The sequence below is a fragment of the Opisthocomus hoazin genome, chromosome 2, assembly GCF_030867145.1.
Source record: "Opisthocomus hoazin isolate bOpiHoa1 chromosome 2, bOpiHoa1.hap1, whole genome shotgun sequence".
In the NCBI taxonomy this organism is placed as follows: Eukaryota; Metazoa; Chordata; class Aves; order Opisthocomiformes; family Opisthocomidae; genus Opisthocomus; species Opisthocomus hoazin.
This window is the reverse complement of record NC_134415.1, coordinates 77941141-77968792: the sequence shown is the minus strand read 5'-3', so window position 1 is coordinate 77968792 and position 27652 is coordinate 77941141. Positions and strand designations below refer to the sequence as shown.

Genomic DNA, 27652 nt, shown 5'->3' with positions numbered 1-27652 from the left:
GGGAAACACAAGGCTTGAGTCAGACCTGGTCTGCACTGTCACACACTCAGAGTAACACCACTGAAGCGATCTGCAGCATCCACTTGGTACCCAGATACTGTTTGGACTTCATGTTGAATTACGTGGCAAAGTGGTCATGCTAAAGAAGAGCAGCTTTTCAGTGATTTACAGCTGATTGCTCGAGAGTTTGGAAGGGCGGTTCAGGGTTCATTTGTAACTGCAGAGGTCATGCTGTGGTGCTCCGAGTCAGGAGGCAAAACATAAATTGCTTGGAGAGGATTTGATTTGATACCCCCACCACTGTCTGTCCACACGCAGCGGCTGCGTGAGCGTGGGCTTTGGCAGCCTCTCCCAGCAGCACTTGAACCTCACCGGAGGTGACTGAGCGAGGACCCACTTGACGGAGGAGCGTTCACCAGGGCACTAACAACATCGCTGTTGCAGGGCTGGAGCTTTTATCTTATCCTAGAGACCCTTGCTCATCAGCCCAAAAATCAGGCACATCACCTTGGTAGTATTAGGGAGGAGCAAATTTGGAGATTTGAATGATCTTATATTTAAGCAGGGCGGCATGGCAGTAAGACAAGCTGTGTACTTCAGGGAAAAGTACAGTTTAGGTTTCCTCATTGGGTTTCCTCCTTTCCAGGGAAAGAAGCAGCGCAGAATATGTACTAGCATTATAACACACTGTAGCATCTCTTTCCCTATTTAGAGAGCATGTAGAGATGGTGTTAATTTTTACGCTATGATTCTGCTAGGCACAATGCGTTAGAAATTTGAAGAAACTCTGCTTTCTCCATCTCAAAAAATACATGTATCTGGGGCACTGCCCTTCAGATTTCAGAAATTCCTGTAATACGGTTTTAAAGACAAGTTAAAAATAACACTACATTTCCAGCAGCAAGATTTTAAGAATCAGATGTCACCCCACCTGACCTCAATTAAATCAGGCAGAATCTGCTGAAGCAGCTGGATGGGATCAAGCAGGGTGTGAAAATCTATATTCTAGCACTGGGCAGAAAAAAGAAGATCAGTTAGAAATTTCAGTGTGAAGCTGGTTCTGTATGAAGTGGAGAATTTCAAGTGTGAATGTGCGTATGTGTTCGTGCATGTGCTGGGGAGAGCAGGGTTGGCAAGGGAGACAGAGGAGAGCTTTGTGTTCAGTGCTTCCTCTGACACAGCTCAGCCTGCTCCCTATCTCCCAGCTTCACTTCTGAATGTGCAGGAACATGCGGTGGCTCCTTTTTCCCACCATCTTCATCATCCCTTGTACGCAACAGGTAAGCTCATTAAAAAGAAGAAAAAGATTTCTCCCTTCCTCACCCTGTCCTGGTTTGAAGCTTTTATTTGTTTAATGACAAAATAAATTTCAGAGAAGCAAATTCCTCCTGAAGAATAAGCAGCCATTCCCTACTCCTGAGTAAATTTCACTTGCAGCTTATTTACTGCATCAGTCTTGATTTTGGTGTTTTTTTCTCTCTAATCTGTACTTTAATATGATTTGGTGGAAGAAAAAGTGTTAGGGAAGCTTAAATTGTCAGTGACCTTGCTTTTTTTTATAATATATAAGCACAAATGGTTATCTGATGCAGTAAGAAAGTAAACATCTTGTCCATGCTCATATTCCATATATATATATATATATGTATATATACACAGTGGTCTGACTTCAGGCTAGTTTTACAAATGAGAAAGCCACCTGGGCTGTGTTATACTTTGTCTCTCACGAGAAAATTTTAAGTGATAGCTTTTGCTGAAGGTATTTGTGTCAAAGGCCAATTTCATTATTTCTTTACCTAATTTTGAAAATATGCTTTATGTGTACACAGTGTATTTTTCCTTTACGATCAAGATGAATGTCAAATGGAGAATTTTCAAATGGCTGTTGTCCTCTGCTAACTTTCTGCATGTTTAAAACCAGACTAAGATAACTGAACTTCAGCAATAATACATTGCCTACTTCTGCTATTTGCTTATTTACGCCATACAGACCTTAGCCAGTCTTTAAAACGTAAGAAAACAAACAACAACACATGAAGTGCTGCTGTACAATGGTCTCATTTTCTGATCTGCCCATAGGATCAGGAAAAGTATGCAGTGGGTTGTGTGATGTGGATAGCGTTGGTATAGAAACTTTGGGAAGCAAAGATTAGAAAATATTCGGCCTCGAAACTTTACAGGCAAACTTTAAATTTTCCTTGTAACTTAACAGATTTTTGAAGATTTTTTAGGTATACCAAGCTTCTCAGTGATTCCACAGTTAAAACTGTAAGATATTTGCCTGATGGTGTTTTTGATATTGGAAAACTTGTAGTCTCCTACCTTTCAGCTGACATCTTTCCATTAAAAAAAAGGAGAGAAAAATCACTTGCTCAGATAGAATTCTGTAGGTTTAAACCACATTTTAATTTGTCATACAAATTAAACGTTACTGGTCAAAGTACACAGGTTATTTCCTGTGACACAGACCCATTTTGAAATGCGATTTCTGATTTAAGCCACATAACCTCATATAGCTGGCATGCGTCCAAATTCTTAACAGTAACACTCTGCTTAAAAAGAAAAAAAAGCAGCACAAAAGTATTTCCTAAAGCAACCATACAGTCTTGAGCACTTCTAAATACACAGGAACACCTGCGTGTCTTGTTTCCAGAACAAGCCTTTTAAGAAGCTTTGCACTCCATTGCACATGTTCATCAACTTAAAATTGTGGTTTATAGGAAATGCTTAGCTGCTTTAAAAAAGTATACTTAATTTCACCATTTCCATGTTATTGCTGCATTTAGGTAAAAAGGATTAGAAGAAATCCTTTATCAGCAAATGATTAATAAAACAACACATTTAGGAAACTATCTTCTGCATGCTACACAGAATACCACATGACATTCTTTAATATTCATTTATTATATGAATTGCTTCTGTGAATTAATATATATCTTAAAAATCATTCAGCCAAAAGAACTTGAAAGCTACTACTTTGGAACTTCATTAGTAGCTGTGGATTAAGATACTCTAAGTATAGTTGTAAATGACCATGAAAAATGGAAATCAGTGGTAGAAAAAAGCCTTTTAAAAGGTCATTTACTGCTGCATATGGTTAGGCCAGCTTAATTATGCTGCAAGAGCTGTCATGTGATATGACATATGAAATGCTGAATTCTGCAGATACTTCCAGTTTGAAAGTTGAGCTGAAAGGCAAGCCAGCCGGACCACCCCTTCCCCAGCTTTCCTGTAGCGTCTCTGCCAGAGGTTGTTTCGACCCCAGCAGAGCCCTGCAGCTTGGAGGAACAGAGAGAAATGGATCGGTGTGCCTGCGTGGGCCCAGAAAAAATCTGTATTTTTTTCTTCTTTATGCAAGCTAGATGGTGATACCGGCACCTGATGAGGGACTGGATCTTGCCTTTCCCTCTTGCTTTTTGGGCAGTGCTGCTCCTATCGAGCAGCCTCGCATTGTCCTGGTGAGCAAGCACTGTGCGTGCCCCCTGCTGAACTACAGGCCCAGCCACCCGCGATGAAGAACCGCATCACGATCTGCAGTTCTGCTGAAATCGGCAGCACAAACAGATTTAATGCTAGGATCTGAACTGCTATGTTTTAGATGTAGTTCTTCACAAACACGGACAAAATATAGCTATAATCTCGAACAAATCCTTTCTCACTCTGTGCTGACCTAATCTTCCCCCATGTCTCAGAAAAATAAACCCATCAAGAATTACTTAGGACTTCCTTTTCTGAAAAACAAAAAGAAAAAAAATCAAAGTCATGAATTCTGAGACAGAATGTGGAAAACTAAATTCTGGCTAGATCTTGACTTCCTACTGCTGATGCAAATCTCTTTTAGAGATTTGCCTTTGCCCTGTAAGCCCTGGATTCAATGAACGCTCATGCAAATAGATACGCTCTGACCTATCAAGCTCAGGGCAACTACTAGCCTCCCTTATTACTCACAAGATTCCATTTTTGCATCTAGCACAAATACAATAATACTCCTTCCCAAACAGCTACTTAATTTTTTTGAGCCAAAGTAAGACTCAGAGTAGTTCACTGGTTTAGAAGGTGTTTGCCACCAGAAGAGGCCACAGGGCAGTGGCTGGCTATCAACCAGCGGGAGGAACAAAAAGCTAATTAATTTGATAGATTTGTGGGAAGGAATATTTAAAATATATCCACCGTCTACTTTAAAACACTTTTTTCCTACTTGAGCTCTACTACAGGTTTTGTTCTATTGAAGGCAAAGGAAAGACCAACGAATGGCATTTGAAACAAGCAGCAGGCCATGTCCACTGGTGGAACGACACCTCAGCGCATGGCAGTGACTGATGAAACCGATCTTCTGTCTCCTAGCTAAACCTCACAGCCTCTCACTTTTTGGATCCTGTGACATGAGAAACGTTAAGGTCTTCATGCAACTTCAGAGTTTTACCCATCCCAGCTTCGTTTTTTGCTATCTTAGCTATGCGCAATGCATTCGGCTCTCAAATGTCCCACTGCATGTAAGTTTTTCCACAGCCCACCAGCGAAGCCTGAAGAAAAACCTTCGGAAAGAGGTGAAGTCCACCAGCGCGAGGAGCTCTGCCACTGGCCGTGCAGATGCCCACCTGTGCCAGCCTGCACCCCCGGGGTAAGCCTGGTGAAGGACGGCTGCGGCTGCTGCAAGGTCTGCGCCAAGCAGTCGGGAGAGAGCTGCAACGAAGCAGACATCTGCGACCCCCACAAAGGCCTCTACTGCGACTACTCGGCAGACGAGCCTAGGTATGAAACAGGCGTGTGTGCACGTAAGTCCTTCTTCCACGTTCCCTTCTTGCAATCCAGGAGGGTGGGACCACGCGGGTGAATGGTTTTGGAGGAGAACTTGCCTGGCTCTGTGCTAGGCGATTACACCGATTCACACTTGGACTGCTCAGACAGAAGATCTGAGAGCAGGGCAGGGACTGTCCTTAAATCCACCTGCGTGTGGGTTAGCGCAGCCTGCTCACTGCGCACAAGCCTGTTCCCTGCAGACGTGTTGATGGCTGATTCCAAGTCAGGCGGCTGTAGTTATCGTTGGGCAGAAATAAAAAAAGATGCGCTTGGGCTGGGAAGAACTCAAAGTTGTGGATGCACTAAAGGCTGATTGCATTTTAGCACTCTAAGCAGGAACCGCATGCTCCTGCTGTGTTAGTAACTGTTATTTACCGTTTCCAGATCTGGTAGCTGTAGGATGTGAGCTCAATGGAGTTCATTACCTTAACGGGCAGCCCTTCCAGCCCAGCCCGCTTTATAAGTGCCTGTGCGTCAGCGGTGCAATCGGCTGTACGCCTGTATTCACACCGAGATTGGCAGCGAGTCCCTGCCCCAGGGCCACGGGCAGCAAGAAGCCTGGACAGCCCACCTGCGGCCCTGGACAGCACAAGCGGCTTCAGTCAACAGACTACAGACTGCTGTCGGGTGTGCCTGGCGATGCTGGTAAACTTCTCTGTACGTCAGCCTTGCTGCAGTTCGTGTCCCCGGCTCCGGCAGGCAGCGCGCTGGCAACCTCTCAGCTCTTGCTGGAGACCATTGCCAGGGTGACGGGTCTGCGCCAATTACCCCTCTTACTCTTAGGTCACAGACTCTTTTCTCTAAACCTGATGAATGGGAAAAGCAAAAAGCCTTTTGGCTTCTGTCACCGGGGAGTTGGCCAAAGCTACCTTCAGCCCATCTTTCTGCAGAGGTTTACTCCTCGTCAGATCAGACCGCCAATGTTGCTGGCGGACAGCCGTTTCGCAGCTCGGGAGCCGTCTCGCTTTCTCCTACTTTATGGCAGTAGGGAGTCTTGGTTTTCACACACGTACATTAACACGTTGCAGCCCTCTTCTTTTCGACAGAAAGCAGAAAATTACAAAGACCGCCTTACAGCTTTAACCAATTCACAAAATTCCCGGTCCCTGCAAGGACAACCCTCCCCCAATTCCTTCTCTGTTCAGTCTGATCAAAGCCATACAGCAGCTGCCCAGGCAGTTCTGCCAGGCTCGGCCAATGTTCCCTTTCACCTCGCTCTTGCTCTGCTGCTAACTCTGTAGTTCTCTTTGCCACTTTAAGGAAGCACCATTGCCAGAAGAGGCCATCCCGGCCCTCCCCTGGCCACAGGGGCTGCCTCCTTCCCCGTGCAAGTTCCCATAGTGAAACTCACCTTCCAGACAACTAATGTGGGTGCCAGAAAGCTGAGCCGTTTACTTGGTGGCGACTTGAATTACGGGGAAATTATAGCCTGAATCAGCATCATGGATCAATAAAACAAAAATGAAAGGATCGTAGAGCTTAACAGAAAACCTTCATAAAAGACGGCTGAGTAAATAAGTCAATCTTCAGATAAACAGACCAGCTCACAAAAATCTGAAATTCAGTTTGGACAACTTCTAACACATTAGCAGTGGTTATGCAAGTTAGCAAAAAGAAAAAAAGCAGCTCATCTTTACTTCAAAATTATGATAGAATACCTATAACTAGTATCAAAGCCTTTTTACAGAAATATACTTAATGCTGTATATAAAAACACACTCGGTAAGGCAACTGACTTCAGAGGAAGAGAGCCTTCATTTCTAGAGAATGTTGCTAAACTGATCAGGGACAGAAGAAAACACCGCATTGAAAATAATGGCAACCAAACCACCTGACCCCATGAAATATATTAATTGGGTTTGTGGGTATTTCAGACACCTGGAGAACAGCCTTCAGCCATTTACTTTGTAGCACTTCAGTGGATCCAGAAGCTGAAGACCAACTTTCAGCAACTCCTTTGATGAGTAGACTGCAATGCTGCACCTCATGGGATTTATTCAGGAATTTGAGTCAACCGCACGACACAAGCCTGAGAAAAGACAGTCAGCTTGCAAAGCACACTTCCTACTTGCCTTGGTTCAGGGACCCCACAGCCTGTCCCTGTGGTGGCTGAACGTGCTGAAGGATGCTGTAATTCAGGTTATACAAACCCACTCAATTGTTCCTTCTCCAAGACGCAGCTGGTGGAGAAGGACAGCTAACTAGGACACGCTAGTGGCATGGCTATTCCAGCCAGATTCCCAGAGCTACCATCAGCTGAGCTGCATCAAGACAACAAAACTGAAGCTCTGGGCCAAAGCAGGTGTTTGAAAATAGCAAATAACACAGAACATGAAGAACTACGAATGTGCAAACCCCCCGAAAGAAGGCTGTCTCACTCTGAAGAAAAGCACCTGGGAATTTTGTTGGAGCTATTCCCCCTTCCCCTTCCCAGGGCAGCAGAAGTACCACGTCAGCTTGTGCATGAAGGGCACGAGTGGCTCAAAGCACCAATACCTGTTCTGAAACATCTTTTTTTCTGTTAGTGAGGCTAACAAGTGCTAAGTTTCACTTTACTGCTCTTGCTTTGTTTTCTGGCTTTCCTTGTCAATTCTATTTACCTAATTTAGATACAGAGGGATGTACATAGGCCACACTAAATACACACCAAGTATAAACAACCATTTAACTTCCTTTTATTTGTTGCAGATCTGTGACAGGCTTTTAATCTGCTTGCTGCAATGAGACCTTTAAATTGCTGTCTACTTCCCAGGTATCCTTGTAATTCTGCCTGTGCTCTTACCTAAACGCACAGATTCCGGGTAGTTTTATTTGCAGAGTTTCACCATGAACTTTTGCACTGCAATTTTGTTTCTTTTTTTAAAATGTACTCCATCTAACCCAGCCCTAATCCATCAGAAAATAGGCCTTTTGGTGATATCTAGAAGTGACTGGAGAATTTCACTCCTCAAAACAAAACCCAAAGCCTTCACAATACCTATAAGGAAACCAACATTAATGTTTTCAGCAGCCCTTTTTAAGCTATGCTTGGCCTGAAATGTTTCTCAATGTCTCTTCCATTCTGGACATTTCATAATAATTCCACAAAACTCTCTTCACATAACATTTTCATCCCATTAAACTGGAGGGCCACACAACAGATGCAATTTCACAGTCCTTGCTAGGATCCGAGTATCCTGTGCCAGCAAACTTCAGCAGCAGCTCAGCCCTAAGGCTTTCGCATAACTTTGTTTATGCCTCATTTTTAGATTTAACTATGAAAGCATCTTCATGAGCAGTAATCAAACATTTGCCCTTTTATTTTCAATTAAGCATTTTGGGGCTGTTCTGCTGCATAAGTAATATATTGCTGTCTTAGCTTACAGAAGCTTACCGCTAGTTTTGAAAAAGAAGTGCCTGGTGCAGGCAACTCCTTGGACACCCTGTTCCAGGACCTGTGGCATTGGCATATCCATCAGAGTGACCAACGACAACACAAAATGTGAAATGAAAAAAGAAAAGAGATTATGCTTCATCCAGCCTTGTCTGACCAATATACTGAAGACAATAAAGGTACACTCTAATATAAAATTATTTCCTAATAGAAAATAGAAATATTGGAAGTAATGGAAAAAAAATTGATACGTTAGCAACTACTAGTATAAAATGATTCCTTCTTTTTTAAAGAGTTTTAAAATAATTCGTCTTTGTTTTCTGCCTTCAGTCTTCAGGTTTCAGTAGTAAACTACAGATGTGTAACTTCCAGCAAAACAATACAATGTCCTCAAATATGAGTGGTGCTAGTGCTGTCCTGGTGCTCAGTCATTTAGAAAGTATTTTCTATTTGTTGACTGACAAAAATAAGACAGCTTTTAGAAGAAGTAATTTTCAAGGTATTTCTATGTAAACCTCGCAGTTTTTTCTTACATGTTCCATTTCCCATGTATAAACACTCAGGCTTTTCTTTGTTTTTATATCAAAGATTCCAAAAGGAAAAACATGTCAGCCGACATTCCAGCTTCCTGCAGCAGAGAAACTAGTTTTTTCTGGATGCTCCACGACACAAAGCTACAAACTGACTTTCTGCGGGGCGTGCTTGGACAAGAGGTGCTGCGTACCTAACAAGTCCAAAATGATCACAGTGCAGTTTGAGTGTCCCAATGAAGGCGCCTTTAATTGGAAGATGATGTGGATAACATCGTGCGTATGTCAGAGGATCTGCAGTGCTCCAGGAGACATATTTTCCGAACTCAAAGTTTTATGACAAGTTACACCATTGACTGTAACGTACTGCAAGTGCAACAGCACAGTCACACCCTGAAGAGTCAGCATCATCCCTTGCCACAGCAATGTTTATTGTGAAACTACATATGTGAATATTTTTTTTTTAATTAGCACGTGGAAAATGCACATCTTTTTAAACCTAATTGTTTTTATATGTGGGAATACATTCTTGAGAAGGATGTATATAATACCAATATTGACAAAACAAGAACTTCTGGAAATTAAAAAAGGCACAGCAAGACAGCTTCATACCCCACTGTAACAAGCTGCTGCCCACAAAGACAAAATACATGTAAATTCATAGGTGCTCTGACCAACCTAATGGAAAAAACCCCATTACTCCGTAATGCTTCATCTATCATTCTTGATTCTCAAATTAACATTTTCTACTATGTATCTGCACTGGCAAAACACATCAATGCTGCTTCAAATTTTAAGCTCAGATTGCTTTTTGCAGCAGATAATCTTTCTCTGGTGTTGTGAATATAAACAATGCACTCGTAAAGGAACAAATAAGAACTACAAAATTTGAAGGAAACTACTACTTCTAGAATGTTTTCTTAAAAAAAAAATGCTCTCAACAAATGTGATCACAATGTTTTATTGAATACTTCTGGACTTTAACATTTAAAACACCCACTCCAACCCTGCTAGAAGCACTTCAAGCTTTAAGAAATCATTGTATTGATCCATTCTGATTTGTAACAATTCGCAGGTCTGGCTGTTCTACGACAGCCAAGGCTGGCAAGCAACTGGAAACAGCTGTACAGTCTATTTTGTAAAACTGCTTAATGTAATATAAAAATCTACTTATCCCGGTAATTAAAAATATTAAAACATCTGTTTCATTTGCATTCTTTGAAGCCTATCAACTTTGTTCTCCAAACAGTCATAATTTCATTACAAGTGCATGTTTTGCTCAGAGGTATATTGCGTTATCTCATTATCAAGTGCAACTCAGCATTCATGAATATAAATAATTAAAATATGTTAATTAATACTCCAAGTATAATATTTGAAACAAAACGTATTTTGTTGAATTTTCTGATATTGCCAATTTTGATATCAACTCGGAATGCTCTAACATAGCTAAGTACAATATGGAAGCAAAAATATTAAAACCATGAACATAACTTAGAGCATTCTGAAACGACTACTATCCTGCAAAGTTTAAGAAACCAGTTTCACTGAAGACTTGCTTTCATCTTTGAAAAGACTATGCAGGCTTTTCTTCTCATCATAGTTGCTTGTTAAAAAACAAATCTAGCAGAGGTGACCCTTCTTTGAAGCAAGGCCTGACTTTAGTTTACCGTAAGCTGAACGTCTGAGAAGAGAACTACATTTTTGGCTGCTACAACCTCTCTTTCTTCTCTTTACAGCATATGGTATGTCAATTTACTCTACAATTCGGATGTCTGCTTTTACTGGTATCTGCCATAATTAGGTGCCTTCGAACCTTTCTTATGGGCCAGGCCTGTCACTCAATATGATACCTCTCAGAGCTGCGGAAGCCCTTGTCCCAGTCTCACTTTGGAATTACAATAGCTAGGCACGCTGCAATTCATTCTGGTTAACTGAAGTGGTTGGATGCTTGGGCAAAGTTGTGGTTTTTTAAAGTATCAGTTCTTCCTTCTTTAAACAGCTATCTTCAGTCTTGATGGATCTGTTCTAGGCCCACCTTTTGTGGCATCCAGTTCATTGTACTCTTCTATTAGGTCAGACAAAGACGATATGGCTTCAGAAAAACAGCTTTGCTCCATCCCATCTATATGCAGATAATGGTGAAGGTGAGCCTATGAGAATAAAAAAAAAATTCAGTGTTATTCTTTTTCTTGGCACCTAATTTCTTTGGCTCAGTAAGTGCCATTTAGCCTGCACTGAAGACAGGACTGCAAATACTGTAGAATGTAGATTTGAAGATGTGTATCATGACATCCTTTGTTTAAATACTTGGCAACTTTAGTAACAATCCCCTATGGAATCACAGTCAACTTACACATTGATCTCTTCACATTCTATCTTCTTGTGTACATCTGATCAAACTGTGTATTGGATTTATGCAGCAAGGTTTTAGTAGTGGGGGGCAACATGGGGCTGCAGGAGGCTTTTGTAAGAAGATACCAGGAGCTGTCCCCATGTCAGACAGAGCCAGCTCCAGCCGGCTCCAATGCGAACCTGCCCCTGGCTAAAGCTGAGCCCATCACCAGTGTTGACAGTGCCTCTCAGATGACATATTTAAGGAAGGGTAAAAAATACTGCACAACAGCTGTGAGAGAGGAGTCAGAAAAATGGGAGAGAAACAGCCCCACAGACACCAAGATCAGCAAAGAAGGAGCAGGAGTGAAACAGAACCTGGGAAGAAGGGTGTGGGGTGAGGTGAAGGTGTTTTCAGTTTTGGTTTTATTTCTTGCTATCCTACTCTGTTATTAATTGGCAATAAATTACATTAATATTCCCCAAGTCAAGTCTGTTCTGCCCATGGCAGTAACCGGTGAGTGATCTCGCTGTCCTTATTCTGACCCATGAGTTATTCATTGTACTTTCTCCCTCTGTCCTGCTGAGGAAGGGAAGTGAGAGAACGGCTTGGTGGGCATATGGCAGCCAGCCAAGGCCAACCCACCACAAACTGGTAGACTGATCTGTCAGACACTGCTGCGTTGATGAAGAAAATAAGTATATTGCCGAGTAAGTACAGATTAATAAGGGGTTTACACTTTTTAAGCAGCAGCTTGCTGGAATGACTCCTGGATAGGTAACAAATAATCTTGGGCTGTTACTTTTAAGCAGTCCCGTTGTGATACTAAGATTTGCTTCCCAATAATGCAAGATGCTAATGATTAGTGGCTACAGATGTTATAATGATAAAAGCTGTACCTTCTTCTTGTAGAGCTTCATAAATCTGTCTTTGAGTTCAATGAAAGTCGGTTTTACACAAGTGTTGTTTGCTAAAGCCAGAAGGGAATGGGAATGGCCCACCGGAGGTACTGAACACAAACCAGTTTTCCAGCCCTCTTGATTCCAGGAGACAAAGTGCAGGGAAGGCTTCAACCTGTGATACAAAAATTTAGGACACAAAGAACACAAAGCTTAAGTTTCCTTTGCTAACAAACAGTCTGAAATGGTCAACATTCAAGCTTTCAGAAATATGCAAGCCAGTTACAACTATCATTTTGAATACAACATTTTAGATTTCAGACTAAAACACTGTGTCTATTTTAAACTTAAATTGCAAACACCAATTTAATTTTTGTTAATTTAATATATCAGGGTTTGAGAAGTAAAGTTACAAGCACCTATTTCTATAGAAGGGACTGAAAGCACTCAGATTTAGGAGGGGGGCAGATTAATACTGTGTGAGGACAATCAGTCTACTTGTAGTTTAGAAATAAGTAAAATGCTTTAGATTCTCAGAAACTCTCCCCACATACCCCTGTTTGCCTGTAAACTTCATTCTCTACGCAAAGCTTCCTGCCTTCCCTGTTACAACTATGTAGATCAATAGCATAAAAGGTAAAAACAGAGTTCTAAAAATGCAGAGTTGTTAAAATGAGGATGATTTGCTATTTACATGAAAGTAACCATGCAAGAGAGGGGCCTTCCATTCCGCAAGAACAAACTTCTACTACAGAACTTCATGCCCCAACATGCTTTACTGGCAGAAGACCTCTGGAAGGTCAGCCTTTGCTTTCTTCTGCATTTTTCAGAATGAGAGGAACAGCACACGGACATCTGGTGAGCCCTCTTTATTTGGAAATCCAAGAATATTGTGACATATTCTAACTCATTAGGTACATTTATTACATTTTCTTCCCTTCAGAAATTAAGAAAAATATTTCTGAGTAAACTGATTTGGTCTTGAAATTCTTCAAGTTAAAAGTGACAGTGCTGTGGACACCTGACAACAGTTTCAGTGACAAATACCACGATATCCTTTGTATACAAATACAATATACTTTGTGTATTACAAACCTTTCAATATTTCTACGAAGGTCTGAAACCTGCACATTTCCTCGAACGAGAAGTGCACAGGCAAGGTAGAGGCTATGCTTCGGATCTGCTTGAATTAGCTGATGATCTCTACTAAAAGCATCTGAAAACATCTGATCCAACCTAGTAAAAAAAAAAACCAGAGTTTAGTAAGAACTAAAGCAGGCTAAAAAAGTTCCTCAGAATGCCCATCTTCAGGGTTTAAAAGTTCATAAAATTCTAGAGATAAAGGTACACTTAACCTAGGACCATGAATGACAGGAAAAAGATTCAAACCTTTATGTGTACATATGTTGGCACTAGAAGGTCTTTAAAACACACAAGATTAATCGTTCCCCTCTTTTCTCCCTCATGCTACAAGCCACTCTTGAGTCTAAAGTCAGAGAAGTGGACAGACCTTTATTACAGCAATTTTAGGTCAATGGTTACAAAGTACTAAAAATATGTAAAAGGATTTAAGTACCTGAGGTTCTGGTTGTATGACAATTTGAGTGGACAATCTCACTGCTTGTGAAGGATCTGACAAGGAATAACGAAGTGCTGCTGACCCTTACAGAACTGATTATCTGCCTGTTCATTATTTAAAAGAATCAATGAATTATAGAATTGGATTAATTTTGATTAATGATTTAGGAAAAGACAGACTATACATACTTGTCTACTTATTCTAATTTTATCACGTATGACTGCTTTAAATGATGACACTGCAGATCATATTCTTTCTTCACTTTCTTCCTTAAGCAAGTTCCACTGTACTGTGGGCTATCAAAGATGGTGTCTTGAGGAGGTTTCTACAGACCCGTAACATCAAAGCTATTCTTTCCGTTTGTTTCAAACTTTCTGCACCTATCATCTCTCTTTTTTTTTAAATCACCTCTGCCATAATCTGCCTATTAAAAAAGAAACTAAATAAATGAGACAAAAATATTACCATCTGAAACACGACTGACTGAGCATCTCCCCATAGTCTGCTACCTTCCCTCCAGCACTGTATTGTCTCCTCAGGGTATGGTTTCAAGAGACTGAACTTGTCACAACTTGCTATCACAGAATAGATGTGGTCTTGCCCTCTTCTCCACTTTGCATACTTCCATCTCTTACCATTAACTACCTCTATCACCATTCAGACCTCTTGCTGACTGAACTTAATTTACTAAAACCAGTGAAACCTATTTTAACTGGTTATTTTCTGCCTTGTCAGTGGGATAAATCATCTCACAAAATTTGACAAGTGTCAGCTTATTGTTACAATAAGCTGTTAAATAGGCTCACTGCATCCCCAGACTGAAGTAAGACGCCATTACTTCCCAAGGAGTCTAGTTTAATTCCTTGTTTGTCTTTACAGTATTTGTAAGTCAACCACAAACTGTTACTCAAAAGAACTTACAGAGAAAATGGAAAAACGATGTGCCTAAAATCAGCAGGACGAATTTGAAAATGTAGCAGACAAAACTTTTAAAACTTATGCTCTTAGTTTTGCTATGGAATGCTTTTTTTTTTAATGAAAACTATGGAGGAATCAGAAATTAAGCTTCAAATGTAAAGCTGCCATAATATTCTTTTCTTACCTTCTAGATAGTACATTAACATCGGCCAATGTATACAAAGGAGTCAAGCTTGAAACCAAGTAATGAAGTCGAGGAAATGGAACCAAATTCATGCTGATTTCATTAAGATCCATGTTAAGGGAACCTTCAAACCTAGCAGAGCTGGCAAATTAACAAACTGTTTTAAAACTGTTATAAAATAAGTAAATTACTTTTATAATATAAACATTCATTAAACCTATTTTTCAACTGTTCTCTACAATAAAACAGTAAAGCACAGCATTCAAGAAACTCTTCATGTACCATTACTAAACTTTCACATTTGGCAGTAACAGTGCTACATCTTATTTACTTACACTTCTCATTATAGAACAATGCATCGTCAAGAATGAGACCTTGTTTCCCCGACTGTAGTCTTTAGCACTGTTTTTCAGTATGTGGACATAGCTGCCGAATACCAGTTTTAATAAATACTCTATAATAAACACATGCCTGACTTAGCATTCCTGACAAGCTGGTTAAAAGCAGGCCAATACTCCAGAAGTATATTTCACCAGGAGTTTCTTAAACTGGACAGTTTATGAGCAAGAATGATCTGACAGTATTTATAAAATAATACAACTGAGCTACAAAGGCAAGCCTCCCTGGGCTCTGTTAAGCCTTAATGGGAGACAATAATCCTGCCTATAAACTTTTTCTTACTTCAGTTCTAAGACTACCATGCTAGAGCAATACCACTGCAATCTGCATATTTCCAAATACTTTAACATTTAGTAACTAATTCTTAAAAAGAGAAGACTCATATCAAATGGAAAACAATTAACATTCTTTGAGTTGATGCAGGCCTGCGTATCTGCAGCACACACCGCCTCCAGCAATACTACTTTTACAGAAGAATAACCTATAACTTTACCTTGTCAGGTTCAGCAATAAGTTGGCTACAATATTATTCATGGCGTCAAATGGCTTCTGTTGTACAGTTTTTGCACTGCCTGCACTTGATGTTACCAAGCTGTTTTGCTTCACAGTTGACCCTAGCTTCCCAGAACTGGTCATCTGATGAATTTTATTAACTATATCAAACAGAGACTTTGAGAAAGAAAAAAGAAGCATACCAGAATCTTGAGCACAGAGCTTTCGAATTCAGTCCCTCAATTTTTCATTTCAATTAATCTTCAAGAAAAAGCTAAAACATGGTACTGTCTGTTCAAACATTATAGCTTTGATGCATGTACGACCAATTCCCAATTGACTGAGGAGTTTCTAAAAGTCTGTTCCTTACATGTCAAACAGGTACACAGTTTGACTCAGAAGTTTGAATTTTATTCAACTATGCAAAATCCTCATAATCTAAAATTACATTTTAAGGTCTCTTAATTCCTGTGAAAGCAAAAATATATTCCACTTTCTCTTGCTTTTTTCATAAGTAAACAGCAAGAGAGTCATCGAAGTTAGACTCAAATGAGTCTGGTGGTTTGCGTGGTCAGGTATGCCTGATGCCCATATCACTAATGAGTAAAGTCAAGTCTGTTGGAATTTGGAGTGGTTAGTCCATTGCAGGACCCTACTAATACTGCACACAAACCAATTGCTAAAAGAATGTAAGACTCTCAGCCTCCGTAAATAGAAGCTTTTCACTGTTTATCTTGAAATAGACATGAGAAAAATCACTCTAGACTACTTCCAAGGTGCACAGCAGCTGTTTAGTGATATTAGCATATTAATTTCAAAAGCCTGCAAGTGACTTAGGAGTTCAATTATTACTTTAAAAAATGAAATTATGCTTTTTAAGACTTAGTACTCCAATCAATACACAGAGGGAAGAAACACTTCCTATGTGCCGTGTAATAAAAAAAGATACTGACAGAAATAGAGTATTATTTCTTACTTCATTCTCTATTGGTAGTACACAGTCTGCATGTTCATTAAGCTCCTTCATAGCCAGAACACTGTTATATGGAGAAGTAATAACATCATCTTCACCAGACGGATAAACTGAAGTAACAAATCTATATACTTCTGGGAATTCATCCTCAAGCAAATTTAGTACAAAAGTTCCAAGACCAGATCCTGTCCCTAATCGTGAAGACAGAACGAGAGAAGATAAAAGGTTCCCCATATTATTGTAAGCCTTAGTCTCATACGTTGGGAACATACAACTTTTCAGTTCTACATACTAATGAATATTTTCTGAAGCATTTGGCTGACAGTGGAGGCTACTCAGATGTAAATTAAGGCAGGAAGGTTTTTCCCAGACAGGAAGATAATTCCGTGCTAAAAGTATTTTCCAAAGTATACCAGACAGGATGAAGTATACAATCTCAAATATTTCTGCAATCCAAAAAATCTTCTTAGGTACCCAACGTTTTTCTGATGATGTATTTTTATTTATTTTAATATCTTTAATTTGAATTTTGAAATAAAACATTTGTTTAAAAACACTGAACTGCCCTAAACAATTGTTTTCTTTCCTTTTGGGTTTCTTTATAAAGTTTTCTCATTCTCCAGTCAAAACAGAATAACCCCTTTCCCCCAGCACACACACTTTTTTCCTGAGCACTGAGTTCAAATCAGAGAACTGAACTGTGTTTTTTTTCTGCCTTGGACAACTAACATTCTCGGCAGCAGACAATTTCATCTATGAACAAGACAGCAATTTTCTGCAATAATGGAAACAATATCTGCAGGGTCTCTCAAATTAAACAAACGGCCACGAAAAAAGGCCCTTGACAAAACTCTTCCTTTGTATTCAGAGCTATTTCCTGCGTCTTTTTCCACATCCTAATCAGTTATAATACACACTCCTGCCACGTTTCTGGAGAAGGAAGGCTTAGTGGCAATACAGTAATGACAAAATTGTCACTGCAAAGGATTCTTCCTTCTGATTTATTAATAAAGTAGCTAGACCAGATTAAAGACAATTATATGGAAGGAAAATAGAAAAAACCTGTTTTTCTAAAGTTCATAAACATTACAAGTCTCCTTCAAAACCTTTCAGAAAACTATTTCCCCACGATTAAAAACAACTTGATTACAACAATGATGTCAGTGTTCTGAGGCCACTGTCCCTTCTGATCAGTAATATTTCAGTGTGTCCTTGTATTCGGTACCTGTCTTGATCCACCCACTGCCTCGTATTTAAAATTGTAGCCGTATTTTCGTTCTAGGTAGTGCTTACCTTAGCCCATGATTAGGGCTGCTCAGTGCTCTAAAACAAATAATAAATAATTACACTTAATTGGACTGTGTTAATTTTTTTTATTCTGCATTCTGAATGGTGTACATTATTACATTGATCTTTTTTTCCAAGACCCAGGTTTTTCTTTTTCACCAGTGGCTGGTGCAATCATACTAACCGTAAAACAAAAAACAAACAACAACAACAACAACAAAAAAAAACTTACCACCACCCATAGAATGAATTATAAAAAAACACTGTAGACAGTCACAGTGTTCTGCGGTTTTCCTCAGCTTTTCCACAATGTTTTCCCGGTACTGACAGCCATATAGCTTATGACCTACAGCCCTGAAAATATGAAAAGTACTTTGAAAAAAAATTCAACAATCAGTCTTTCAGTTTTTTATTTGGACTCCTCTTTTGATCTTTTAGAGTTCAGAGTCCACAGCTGGGTGCAACACCTAATTTGTGAGAGTTGCTAAGCTGTGGCTACATCACATGAACATGGGAGTTGAGATACAGTTTTAATTTGGAGGATGCAAGCAGCACTAAGTTCACAGCTTTGGAGTGTGCACTGGTCTTTTGTACTGATAAGGAAACAAACTCCCATGCTGGATGATCACGTTAATTACGAAATGGAAGTTACACACTCCTTAACAACAAGGATATCCCTACGTAATACATGTGCTGATCTTCATTTCAGTACTATGCAAGTCAGTTGCTACCAGTAACAAAAAAACCTCAAACAGCTTACTTTCAACACACTTGCCCCGTAGATGGTAAAGTTACAGGATACTTTACTCCCTGTATTGCACTCTCTTTCGGTACATTTGCTGATGATTTGTTTTCCAGTATGTAGTACACTGAATATTACTAGAGGCACAGTACAGTCTCGGTGAAAATTTGGAATTCATCATGTTAATCAGTCTTTTTCTGAATTTTCTCTTTTTGGTAACGTAGTTTATATGCACACAGCCAGACTGTCGTGCTTAGAAATTAGAAGTGCATTTGTTCATACATCTCATTTCCACCCTAGTTGCACAGTCTCAAACTAGATTATGGCTTCGACTGAGCAATGGAAGCAGCTGAATACCAAAGAAACAACAATAAAAAGCATGTTCTTTTGAAAACGAAAATCAAAAAAGAGAAAGAAATAAATAGATGAAATGATATATCAGCAGAATTATCCTTCCGTAAAAGGCTTTTCAATGCCCTCCTCCAGGCAACAGTGACTCCAAAGTTTACTGTTAATACGCTGCAGCTCCCCAGATGCAGCAGAACAAACCAGAAAGATACTGTTATAATTTCTTTTTTCAAATGCCATCTAATTAGTTGCTAAGAAATGCTTTCTGAAGAGGTTCTCACCAGTTGTTTCCTGAACCAGAAACATCTGTGATAAGCTGCTTGCTATCAAACACATCCCTCAGTGGTCCCTGCAGAATTTCATTTACCACACCCTCCTCCATGTCAATCAGCAGTGCCTTTGAGAAATGAAAGAATCAAAATTCAGTCAGTAAGCAAACTCTTCAAAAGAATCACATAAAGAAATACCCTTTTATATTGTAAATAATTTTATATGTTGTTTCTACTGTGCTCCAAAGAAAAGTTTTTTCCACTTGTTAACTAGGAGACCAACTAGATTCACCTTGGCTGATTTGTTAGAAGTCGTTCAAGGGGACAGCATTTCAGGTAATGCAGTTTTGTTAAAAATTTATAATATCCTGCTTCAATACTTAGGAGTAAAGAAATTAAAGCATTTTTATGTTTCAAATTTTCTTGCTTCTTAATCACTTAACGTGGCTCAAAACCCCCCAACTCCTTAGAAAATTCAAATAAAAACTTGGTTAATAATATCTGCAATCATTTTATTAAAATTAAAATTTAAATTACTCAGCCAGGCTGGCAGCAAACTGCATTACTCCACTGAACCATAAAAGTTACTATTAGAAATTTTACTATTCTATGTAGCATTTGAAAGCTTACGCAATTATAAGGACCTTATGAAAATTCCCACACAGTTGGACATAAATATGCAATGTAAAAACAATGACCTTTATATTGCCTTACTCGTGCTTTTAAAGAGCAGATTTTTCCTTTGTAAATATCAGGACCATCACCACCACTTCTGAAAAAAAAAAATCCAAGCTCAGAATCATAGTAGAAAATAAGGCAATATATATTAAATTCCCTCCTTAATTTTCTGTGCTCAGAGTACTGTTACAATGTACACAAACAGAAACACCCTGAACATACTGCTAAGAAAGACCTCATAATTCTCTGAAGTAATGCAATTACAGGACATGCTCGCAGTCAGAAATATCCTAAGTAGTACTTCAGGAAGCTGAAAAGAAAAGCATTGAAAGTTTACTCCCAGGTACAGCCTCTGTTCTGTGGTAATTCCACAAGCATTGCCAAAACTGGAAAGGATTATCTTTTATCCAGCACGTGGTACATCTGCATCATGCAATGGAACACAGCGCACCGAACAGCACCACTAGCTTTTACATGGGGGGTAGTACAGCACTGCACTACTGCTCAGGGTGTGAAAGCTCTGTAACCGCACTAGCACAGCACTGTGCTTGACTTATTTTGCCATTAAGATTCATCAGTTCAGAAATCATGCTGGGCTAACCTAGCTTAATTTTCCTTTTTTCCCAGGATTGGTTGTACTGAGCCAACCTAGGGGCCTATGCATTGTGTACAATCACATTTTTTCCCCACGATGAATGCTGGTGCTTCCACACTCAAAGGATGAGATACTCTGGTCTAGCCAAACTATGTTTAACACAGCGAAATGAGGCAGGGATACTGGAAGACGATCTGAATTTTCCCTCAACTATTCACCTAATTTGGGGGCTGGTCAAGCCTAAATTTAAACTATCTCTTAGACTACTCTACATTTAACCACAAAATATTCCAAAACACCAGCTGAAATTCCCTACAGCATTAAAGGTTCTGACCATGCTCAGTCCCGTCAGGAATAAGGGAAACAGAGTATGGGGCTGCACTGGATTCCTCAAGCATCTTCAACCCTCTCACTGAAAGAAGCTTTCCAGACTCTTCTCATTAGCTAAGCAGCTTACAGCAGCCTCCAGTACTCATGTGATTACTCCAGCCTACACAACTCCCTATGCGAGTTCACTATAGCACCAGTAAATTCAGCTACAGATACTCTATTTCTCTTCAGGGACGAATAAAACTTAGAGGTGAAAAAAAAAAAAATAATCAACATTTCTTTCTCTTACTATTGTCTTTGTGGTCTCTCATACCAGCCCATACTTTCAATCATTTGATTCAATTGCTAAAAAAAAAAAATAAATAAATCACTGCATTCCCTAGAATACCCTAAGCTTAAAACACACATTTCTGTGTATAAAACCGTATGTTTCTTTAGTAATTTCATCCTATGACTATCAGTTCTTGTGGTTTGAATGCAACAGGCAAGATACTTGGGGTATAACATAAACTTCTATATTTAATAGACTGTTTTAGATACTTTGGGTAACTAAATTTACCACAAGAAAGCTCAGATATGAAAACTGTGTTACACAATTCTAACAGCGACGTCCTCATCAGCACACTTGATTGTTACATACATGTATTCACTATCCCTTGGGGTAATTATTTTGCCTGATTTAAGTTGCTTTTTATACTTATCACACAACCAGCTTGATTAAGATCCGGTAAAGTATTTTGCTTTTCAATCTGTTGGAGCAAGGAGGCCTTCTGGCCATTGCTGAACATAATTAGACAAAGGTTTCAGGTGTTCTTTTTCTTGAACACTCTAATCTCTAGTTTCTGGAAAACTGATACTAGCAGCAGCCTCTACCACAGAAGGTGCACGTTCTTGCAGCACAAAAGCAGATGCTTGTTACAAATAGGTAGTGTAGCTTTCAATCTTCAAACAGGTCCATGTGGGGCACCTCTAAGAGTGATGATCACCATGTTGATGAACTCTTGCAGACCGAAGCAATAAGCTTTTAAGCTCAGAAACCGCAACCCTTTACAACACGTGCCAGTAACTCAGGTTGCCAGCTAAGAGTCAGTGATTTATATTCCCTCATGGGAAAGAAAAAGGAATGGGAGAAGAATGCATAATGCAGTGACTGAAGTGTGAAGTCATTTCAGCCATCAGTTAAGTGTCAATTCTGACCAAGATTACAGATACAAATGCATTTTACCTGAAAAAAAAAAAAAAAGATAAAGCTGTCTTTCCATTATGCAGTTCACTTGCAACCAAAGTATCTCACCCCTGAGACCAGCAGCAGAGTTAAGAGCGTGAATATTCAGATCCCTCATTATTTTAGCAATAGGACTGTGAATTCCTCAATAGGTAGGTAAGAAAAGAGAGAATAAGCATAAGCACGTTGCCAATATTACACAGTATAATAATCACCATAACATAAGTCTGTCTGGTTGTGCCTGATTGTTTGTTCATAGCTGTTTCTGACAGGACAACCCACCTGGATTAATTATTTTGGAAAGTGGTATAGCATAGAACACTTGTCACTTTTGTGACATAAGGTTTTATGCCTGAACAACCTGGGAGGTGAATTAGTTTTTTCTGATAAAACTGAAACAAAACCCACAATAACAGGAGGCAAAAACCCCACAGCCCGAGCAACAGAGTCTGGAAATGACTCTCCCTAACCAAACTATGGCTCAATGCTACAGTAAGCAGTGGGAATTGTTTCAACAGGAAAATGAACAGCTCCTGGAAAAGAATAGAGTTGAATAAACACTCTTCTGTTTCACAGGTAAGAGAATATTCCTTGAAACTTCCACAGTATCCAGTGAGAGCAGCCCTTCCTCTTTATAGAGAGATGTTTATATTGCAGCCAACCTGTCAATTATAAATTCGGTGGTTTCATCTGGCACATACAGAAACACAGATATTGTTTACAACCAAATTTTTTTTTTATTAAAAAAACCAAGGTATTCTAGGAATTACCCACAAGGAATGGCAATGACACATTCCAATGCACTTGCATGTTCTTTCAAAGAGGTAAAATTTGAGACAAAACAAATAGTATTTCAACGTCATTTTGGTTAAAATTGCCTGCTGTGCTGCAGCCTTGTCATATGATGGAAGGAAACAGAGGCTGGTCAAATGCTTTTTAATGAATGAAAATGCAAGAGAAATATCCAAGTGCACAACTGTTATTCTTTTAAATAAACTGCAAGGATAAGAGATGACTGAATGCTCTTAAGGTATGAATTGGGTAACTGCAAAAAAAAAAATCATAGCCACCACTCTGTGTAACAAACTAGTCAGATAAAAGTGATTTAAAAACAGACACTATATTTTCTGACCACCTTGTATACAATTCCTCTAACGACACTTCAGTAAATGCTGCTAAGCTGGTACTCAAGAGAGCCTGAAATCTGATCAGGATTGGCAATGGCAAAAGCTATCAGCTCTTGACTGTCCATTTTTCGAAGCGAGGAAAGAAAAACAAAACTAAACACTTTCAACACATTTAACTACTTAAGTAAGTATAGTAAAAATGGAAAGATAAAGATGGTGTTTTGAGGAGAACACAAAAAACCAAAATCTTTTTCTAGCACAAACTAAATATGACCTGAAACAATGAAAATTGTAATTTAGGTTAAGATGAGATACAACAATTGTGGATCTAATGTGTTAAACTCATCAGCTGCTTGATAAGTGGACTTACCTTGTATCTACGTTCCTAAAGAAACTGCTTAATGCTTCATCATAAATTCCTTTCTAAAAGTAAACAACATGACATAAGATGATGTGTAACATCAGAAATTCTCAGTGCTTTTTCACAGAATAATTTAGGTCCGAAGGGACCTCAAAAGGTCACCTGTGAAACCTCGCCACTCAAACCAGGGTGAACATCTATGTTGAATCCAACTAGCTCTAGCCAGCACTAAAAAGAACATTCTATGATTTCACTGAAGCATCAGCTTGACATTAAAAACTGATAGGAGGAGGTAACTAGGAAATTAATTTTTCACCACAAGATTAAACAACTACTTTTTCTTCATTTCTAAAGATTTAGGATTTTTCTGAAAATCCCAGGGCAATTATTAAATCGAATATCTGCTGTTTAGCTGACTCAGTTCATCACCGATGCAACTCTGGGACAGCTCGATGCCAATGATACCTATGTCCGTGAGGTTCTGTGGAAAGAAAAGCATGTCACACTGTATCCATGATTCCTAAACTCCCTGATGAGGGATGCTGGGGTAATTACTCATCCCACCGCAACGCTAAAGAGACCTGGAAAGTTTATATAATTTTAGAAACCGCTTACCATACTCCTAAAGACCTGTTGACACAGAATTTGGAAGTCACTGCTCCCTACAACACTAAAACCATGGGACTCGCCCTTTGCCTTTTTACAGCTGCTTCGGCAGAAGGCATTGAGAAGGACTGCTCGTCATTATCTGTTAACATACAGTGTTTCCCATCTTCATTGTCACAGCAAGCAGAGTGCATTTTCGTTCAGGGTACTCGGCACAATCCTGTGCCCTCTTCGTGCCGCTATTTCGGTCAGCACAACCGCACAGCGAGTCGCTGCACGGGATGCGCTAGCACAGAAAAGAAAGGCGGGCTTTGGGGCGCTGCTTTTTTGCTTTCTTGCTGGCGGCAAAGAACCTGCATTGAAGAACCCCCCCCCCCCACTTTTCACCAAGCGCCTCAAACCTTGGTAAGGCCTGCCTGTAGGGAGACATCCTGGGCTCTTCACGGCGGAGAGGCCTGAGAAAGCCGCCCCGAATTAGAAGCGAGGAGCCAAACAGCACAAAAACCTGGGGATGCTTGTGCCTGCAACGAAGCGGCCTCAGGGCAGCCAAACGAACGCGGTGCTCTGCGGCCGCAGGGAAGGACACGCAGCGAGGGCCTGCAGCCCACCGCCGCGCCGCTCCCCTCAGGCCGGCGGCGAGGCGCGGAGCGGCGCCGTTACCTTGTTGACGGCGGCGTGCTCCCGCAGCGCCAGGTCCCAGAAGCGGCAGCCCACCTGGTTCCCGCACTGGCCCACTGTGAAGGGGAGAGACGGCGGTCGGCGCGGGGAGGGGGGCGGCGGGGCGGGCCCCGGGCGCCGCGATCCCCCTTACCCTGCACCACCACCGACTGGGTCATAGCAGGGCGCCCGGCCGCTGCCTCCGCTTTCGAACTCGGCGCCCGGAAGCCGCGCCCCCTTAACGGCCGCGGCGGACGGGCTCTTCCAATGGCGCGGTCTCCTCCCCGCTGCCGTCTTCCCGCGGTGGAACGTTCCATCCGTCGGTTTAGCTGCGGGCGCCCGCTGCTTACCCTTTGCGGGTGGAACATTCCGGGGGGGGGGGGGGGGGGAGAAGCGCAACAACTGTCCGCCGCATGCACTGTGGTGCGTGCGTGTGGGCGCGTCTGAGGCGGGTGCCAGCGGCCGCCAGTGCCCGGGGGCCGCGTTTGGGTGTTGGGCCTGATGGCCGCGCCTGCTGCCCGGTAAGGCTCGAGGTTTGGTGTAAGGAGAAGCGTGCTCTGAGGCAGCTGAGGGAGCGGCGAGGTGTCTCGCCCGCCCGTTTGGCAGCGCGGGAGTGGCGGACACGCTGAGGTACTGGGTAACTGGGCGTAGCCCTGCTTGAGGGTGAGCCTGCCAGCGGCTACAGGGCCTCTGCTGAAGCCCAAGTACAGGAGGCATGCTAGAGACCTAAAATGAAGTCTTTCTACGTGAGAATAGAAGTGTTTCCACACCATCCAGTTCGTTACTTTTTATGGCTAAAAATGTGTGATATGTTTTATTTTGTCCAAGTAGACTACTCAGAGTGACGGTGTGAAATGGGCCAAACGATACAAAAATACAAATTAAAAATGAAATTAAAAGATAGTCGTGTGGAAATACATTAGAGATGTACCCACCTGTCAGGCCTGCAAATTATGTTTTTCCTTAAGCTCAGTTTCATATTTCTTGTGCAAATAAGTGTCCACAGTGCAGTTAGTAGGTGCTTTTGCCAGTGTTGAACATAGCAACTTTGGGACTAAAAATGAGAGACAAGAAATGTAGAGATGCTGTTGTCTCAGCATGGTAAGACTGGTCCACAGCATGGCTACGCTGCAAAATGATGCAAAGAGCCTGTGATACGCAAAGCAGTCGCTTGCAGAGAGCTCTCTTGTGACACAGATGGCATTTCTGCTTCCTGTGGAAGAACAGAAGTACTTCCATGCAACCCAGTTCATTAGGTTTTATGACTAAAACTATCAAACAAAATGTGCTTTTTCCAAGTGTAGTATTTCTAGTGCTGGTGTGCAAATAAAATTTGCTAAATGAAATCCTTAATAGAAATCTGAAGTTCATTATCTTAATCCTTTATTTCCTCTGGAGAAACCATGGTGCTGACTCCTGGGTATTGATGAAAGGAAATAAAGAAATAAATAAGCTTAGACAATGCTTATGAAAACTTAGGTAATGCTAGTCTAGCTCAGCTTGGCAAATTCCTGAGCTTGGCAAATTCCTTAGCTGCACGAATTTTTTATCTGTTTGAGTGATAAGGCTGGAAAGAAGAGTTACAGAACAAGAAGTCTACACATAAAACCAGCCATAGCCAGTTCTGTAGTTTGGGTAAAGGCCAAGAAGTAACTGAGCCTGCGTAAAGTTAAAAGGTTACTAGCGGTGACGAAGAGGAGTCACCTGTCTTCATCTCGACGACCACCCCAAGGAGGCACTGCGCAAATGCAGTTGGGAGGAGTTTATGGAAATGACTTCTTGGAACTAATTTTAATTTGAAGCGGGAAAGGTTATGCATACGTATAGGTGTATAGAAATATGCAAAATAGAACTGTGTAAGTTATAGATGGCTTGGCGATATCAGCGCGGCCGTCTTTGGTGGTGCTAACCCCCGTGCGCGCAGCGCTGAATAAAACATACCTACTTTACAGTCGGAGGATTGTGGAATCTCATCTTTTCCGCAAGTCAGTATGACCTGGGATCCTGTAGAGATCAGTTACAAGTCCCCAAGGAAATAGTTATACCAGAAGACTACTTTAAAAAACTTCCCTGGAAGTTTTGCAGCAAATACAGTATTGTACAATACAATATAATAATGCGTTATATATAAGAAGTACATATCAAGACTAATTTTTTAACACTTAATTGAAATAAGAATCCATGTACTGGAATTTCATGTTGTTCTTAAGAAAAAGTAATGAGTGGCACAAGCTTCCTGAAGGTTCACATCTGAAGTTGCAAAGGACCAGTGGTTTCAGTATTATAGGCAAGTGGAAAGTTTAGCATGAATAGAGTAACACTGCCTCAAATACTTATTTTATAAACTTATCACCAGTGTAAAATTACATGAATATTAATCAGGAAAGCAGGTAGTAATTTCTCATCTCTCTCTGGACAGACTAGATGTAACCTACAGCTTAATTTTTTTCCCTGTGGTTACCTGAACTGGTCTGAACCTGTAAGTTGTGGTCTGTTCTAGCTACTAGATATAAACTGTTTCTGTACCTCTTGCCGACCATCATGTCCTTAAAGTCTTCCCTTCACATACATGTCTTCTTGGCTTTACTTAGGCCAAAAGCAGTACAACATTGCTTGTAAGCATTCTAAAGCTTAAAGTCTACAGAACTCTCTTACTGTATCTGAGTTACTTTCTAGTTTTTCTTTCAGTTAGCTGTAGTTTTTGTGCGTCCCATCAAGATTCAGCTTAATGGGATTCGCTCCATTGAACATGAGATTGCAGCAAAAACCCCTGTGCTTTGGCTTCCAGAATGCTATTAAGAGGTCTGTGATGGCAAATGTAAAGTGATATTCTCACTGAGTTTGGAAACAGTGTGAATCAGATATGCAATTGAGATTAATATTCATGTGGGAATACTTTTTTGCTTCTGAAGGAGGTCCAAGGGCAGGAAGTGGATGCGTAATAA

At 40.6% G+C, this 27652-nt stretch overlaps 2 protein-coding genes across 5 annotated transcripts; one reads left to right on the top strand and one right to left on the bottom strand.

Annotated features, from left to right (window-relative positions):
- Nucleotides 1–1191: 1191 nt before the first annotated feature.
- CCN6 (cellular communication network factor 6) lies at nucleotides 1192–9286 on the top strand. Its single transcript, XM_009938105.2, has 5 exons — nucleotides 1192–1280; nucleotides 4499–4775; nucleotides 5185–5427; nucleotides 8159–8352; nucleotides 8762–9286. Exons 1-5 carry the CDS (start codon nucleotides 1218–1220, stop codon nucleotides 9041–9043), a joined length of 1059 nt encoding a protein of 352 aa, XP_009936407.2. The 5' UTR covers nucleotides 1192–1217; the 3' UTR covers nucleotides 9044–9286.
- A 362-nt stretch (nucleotides 9287–9648) lies between these two features.
- Nucleotides 9649–24984, bottom strand: TUBE1 (tubulin epsilon 1). 4 transcript variants are annotated; one of them, XM_075447052.1, is made up of 12 exons: nucleotides 24862–24984; nucleotides 24711–24784; nucleotides 23454–23506; nucleotides 19843–19900; nucleotides 19141–19256; nucleotides 18002–18123; nucleotides 16486–16673; nucleotides 15511–15686; nucleotides 14619–14759; nucleotides 13033–13173; nucleotides 11938–12112; nucleotides 9649–10856 (listed from the first exon to the last, which is right to left on the bottom strand). In XM_075447052.1, the coding sequence occupies exons 1-12, from the start codon at nucleotides 24884–24886 to the stop codon at nucleotides 10698–10700; spliced, it is 1428 nt and encodes a 475-aa protein (XP_075303167.1). In that variant the 5' UTR covers nucleotides 24887–24984; the 3' UTR covers nucleotides 9649–10697. The 4 variants fall into 4 exon arrangements, with proteins under 4 accessions (XP_075303167.1, XP_075303151.1, XP_075303160.1 ...); XM_075447036.1 differs by lacking the exon at nucleotides 23454–23506 and having other exon boundaries at nucleotides 24711–24984; XM_075447045.1 differs by lacking the exon at nucleotides 23454–23506 and having other exon boundaries at nucleotides 14619–14750; nucleotides 24711–24984.
- Nucleotides 24985–27652: the final 2668 nt, after the last annotated feature.

Excerpts from the sequence above, each read along its gene's own strand:
- CCN6 (XM_009938105.2), top strand. The coding sequence starts at position 1,218 with ATGTGCAGGAACATGCGGTGGCTCCTTTTTCCCACCATCTTCATCATC. Across the intron at positions 4,776-5,184 it reads TGAAACAGGCGTGTGTGCAC|ATCTGGTAGCTGTAGGATGT; the intron begins GTAAGTCCTTCT and ends TACCGTTTCCAG. Across the intron at positions 5,428-8,158 it reads AGACTACAGACTGCTGTCGG|CTTACAGAAGCTTACCGCTA; the intron begins GTGTGCCTGGCG and ends TTGCTGTCTTAG.
- TUBE1 (XM_075447036.1), bottom strand. The coding sequence starts at position 24,886 with ATGACCCAGTCGGTGGTGGTGCAGGGTAAGGGGGATCGCGGCGCCCGG. Across the intron at positions 18,124-19,140 it reads TCTGGTTCAGGAAACAACTG|GGCTGTAGGTCATAAGCTAT; the intron begins GTGAGAACCTCT and ends TCATATTTTCAG. Across the intron at positions 13,174-14,618 it reads GTTAATGTACTATCTAGAAG|GTTGGATCAGATGTTTTCAG; the intron begins GTAAGAAAAGAA and ends TTTTTTTACTAG.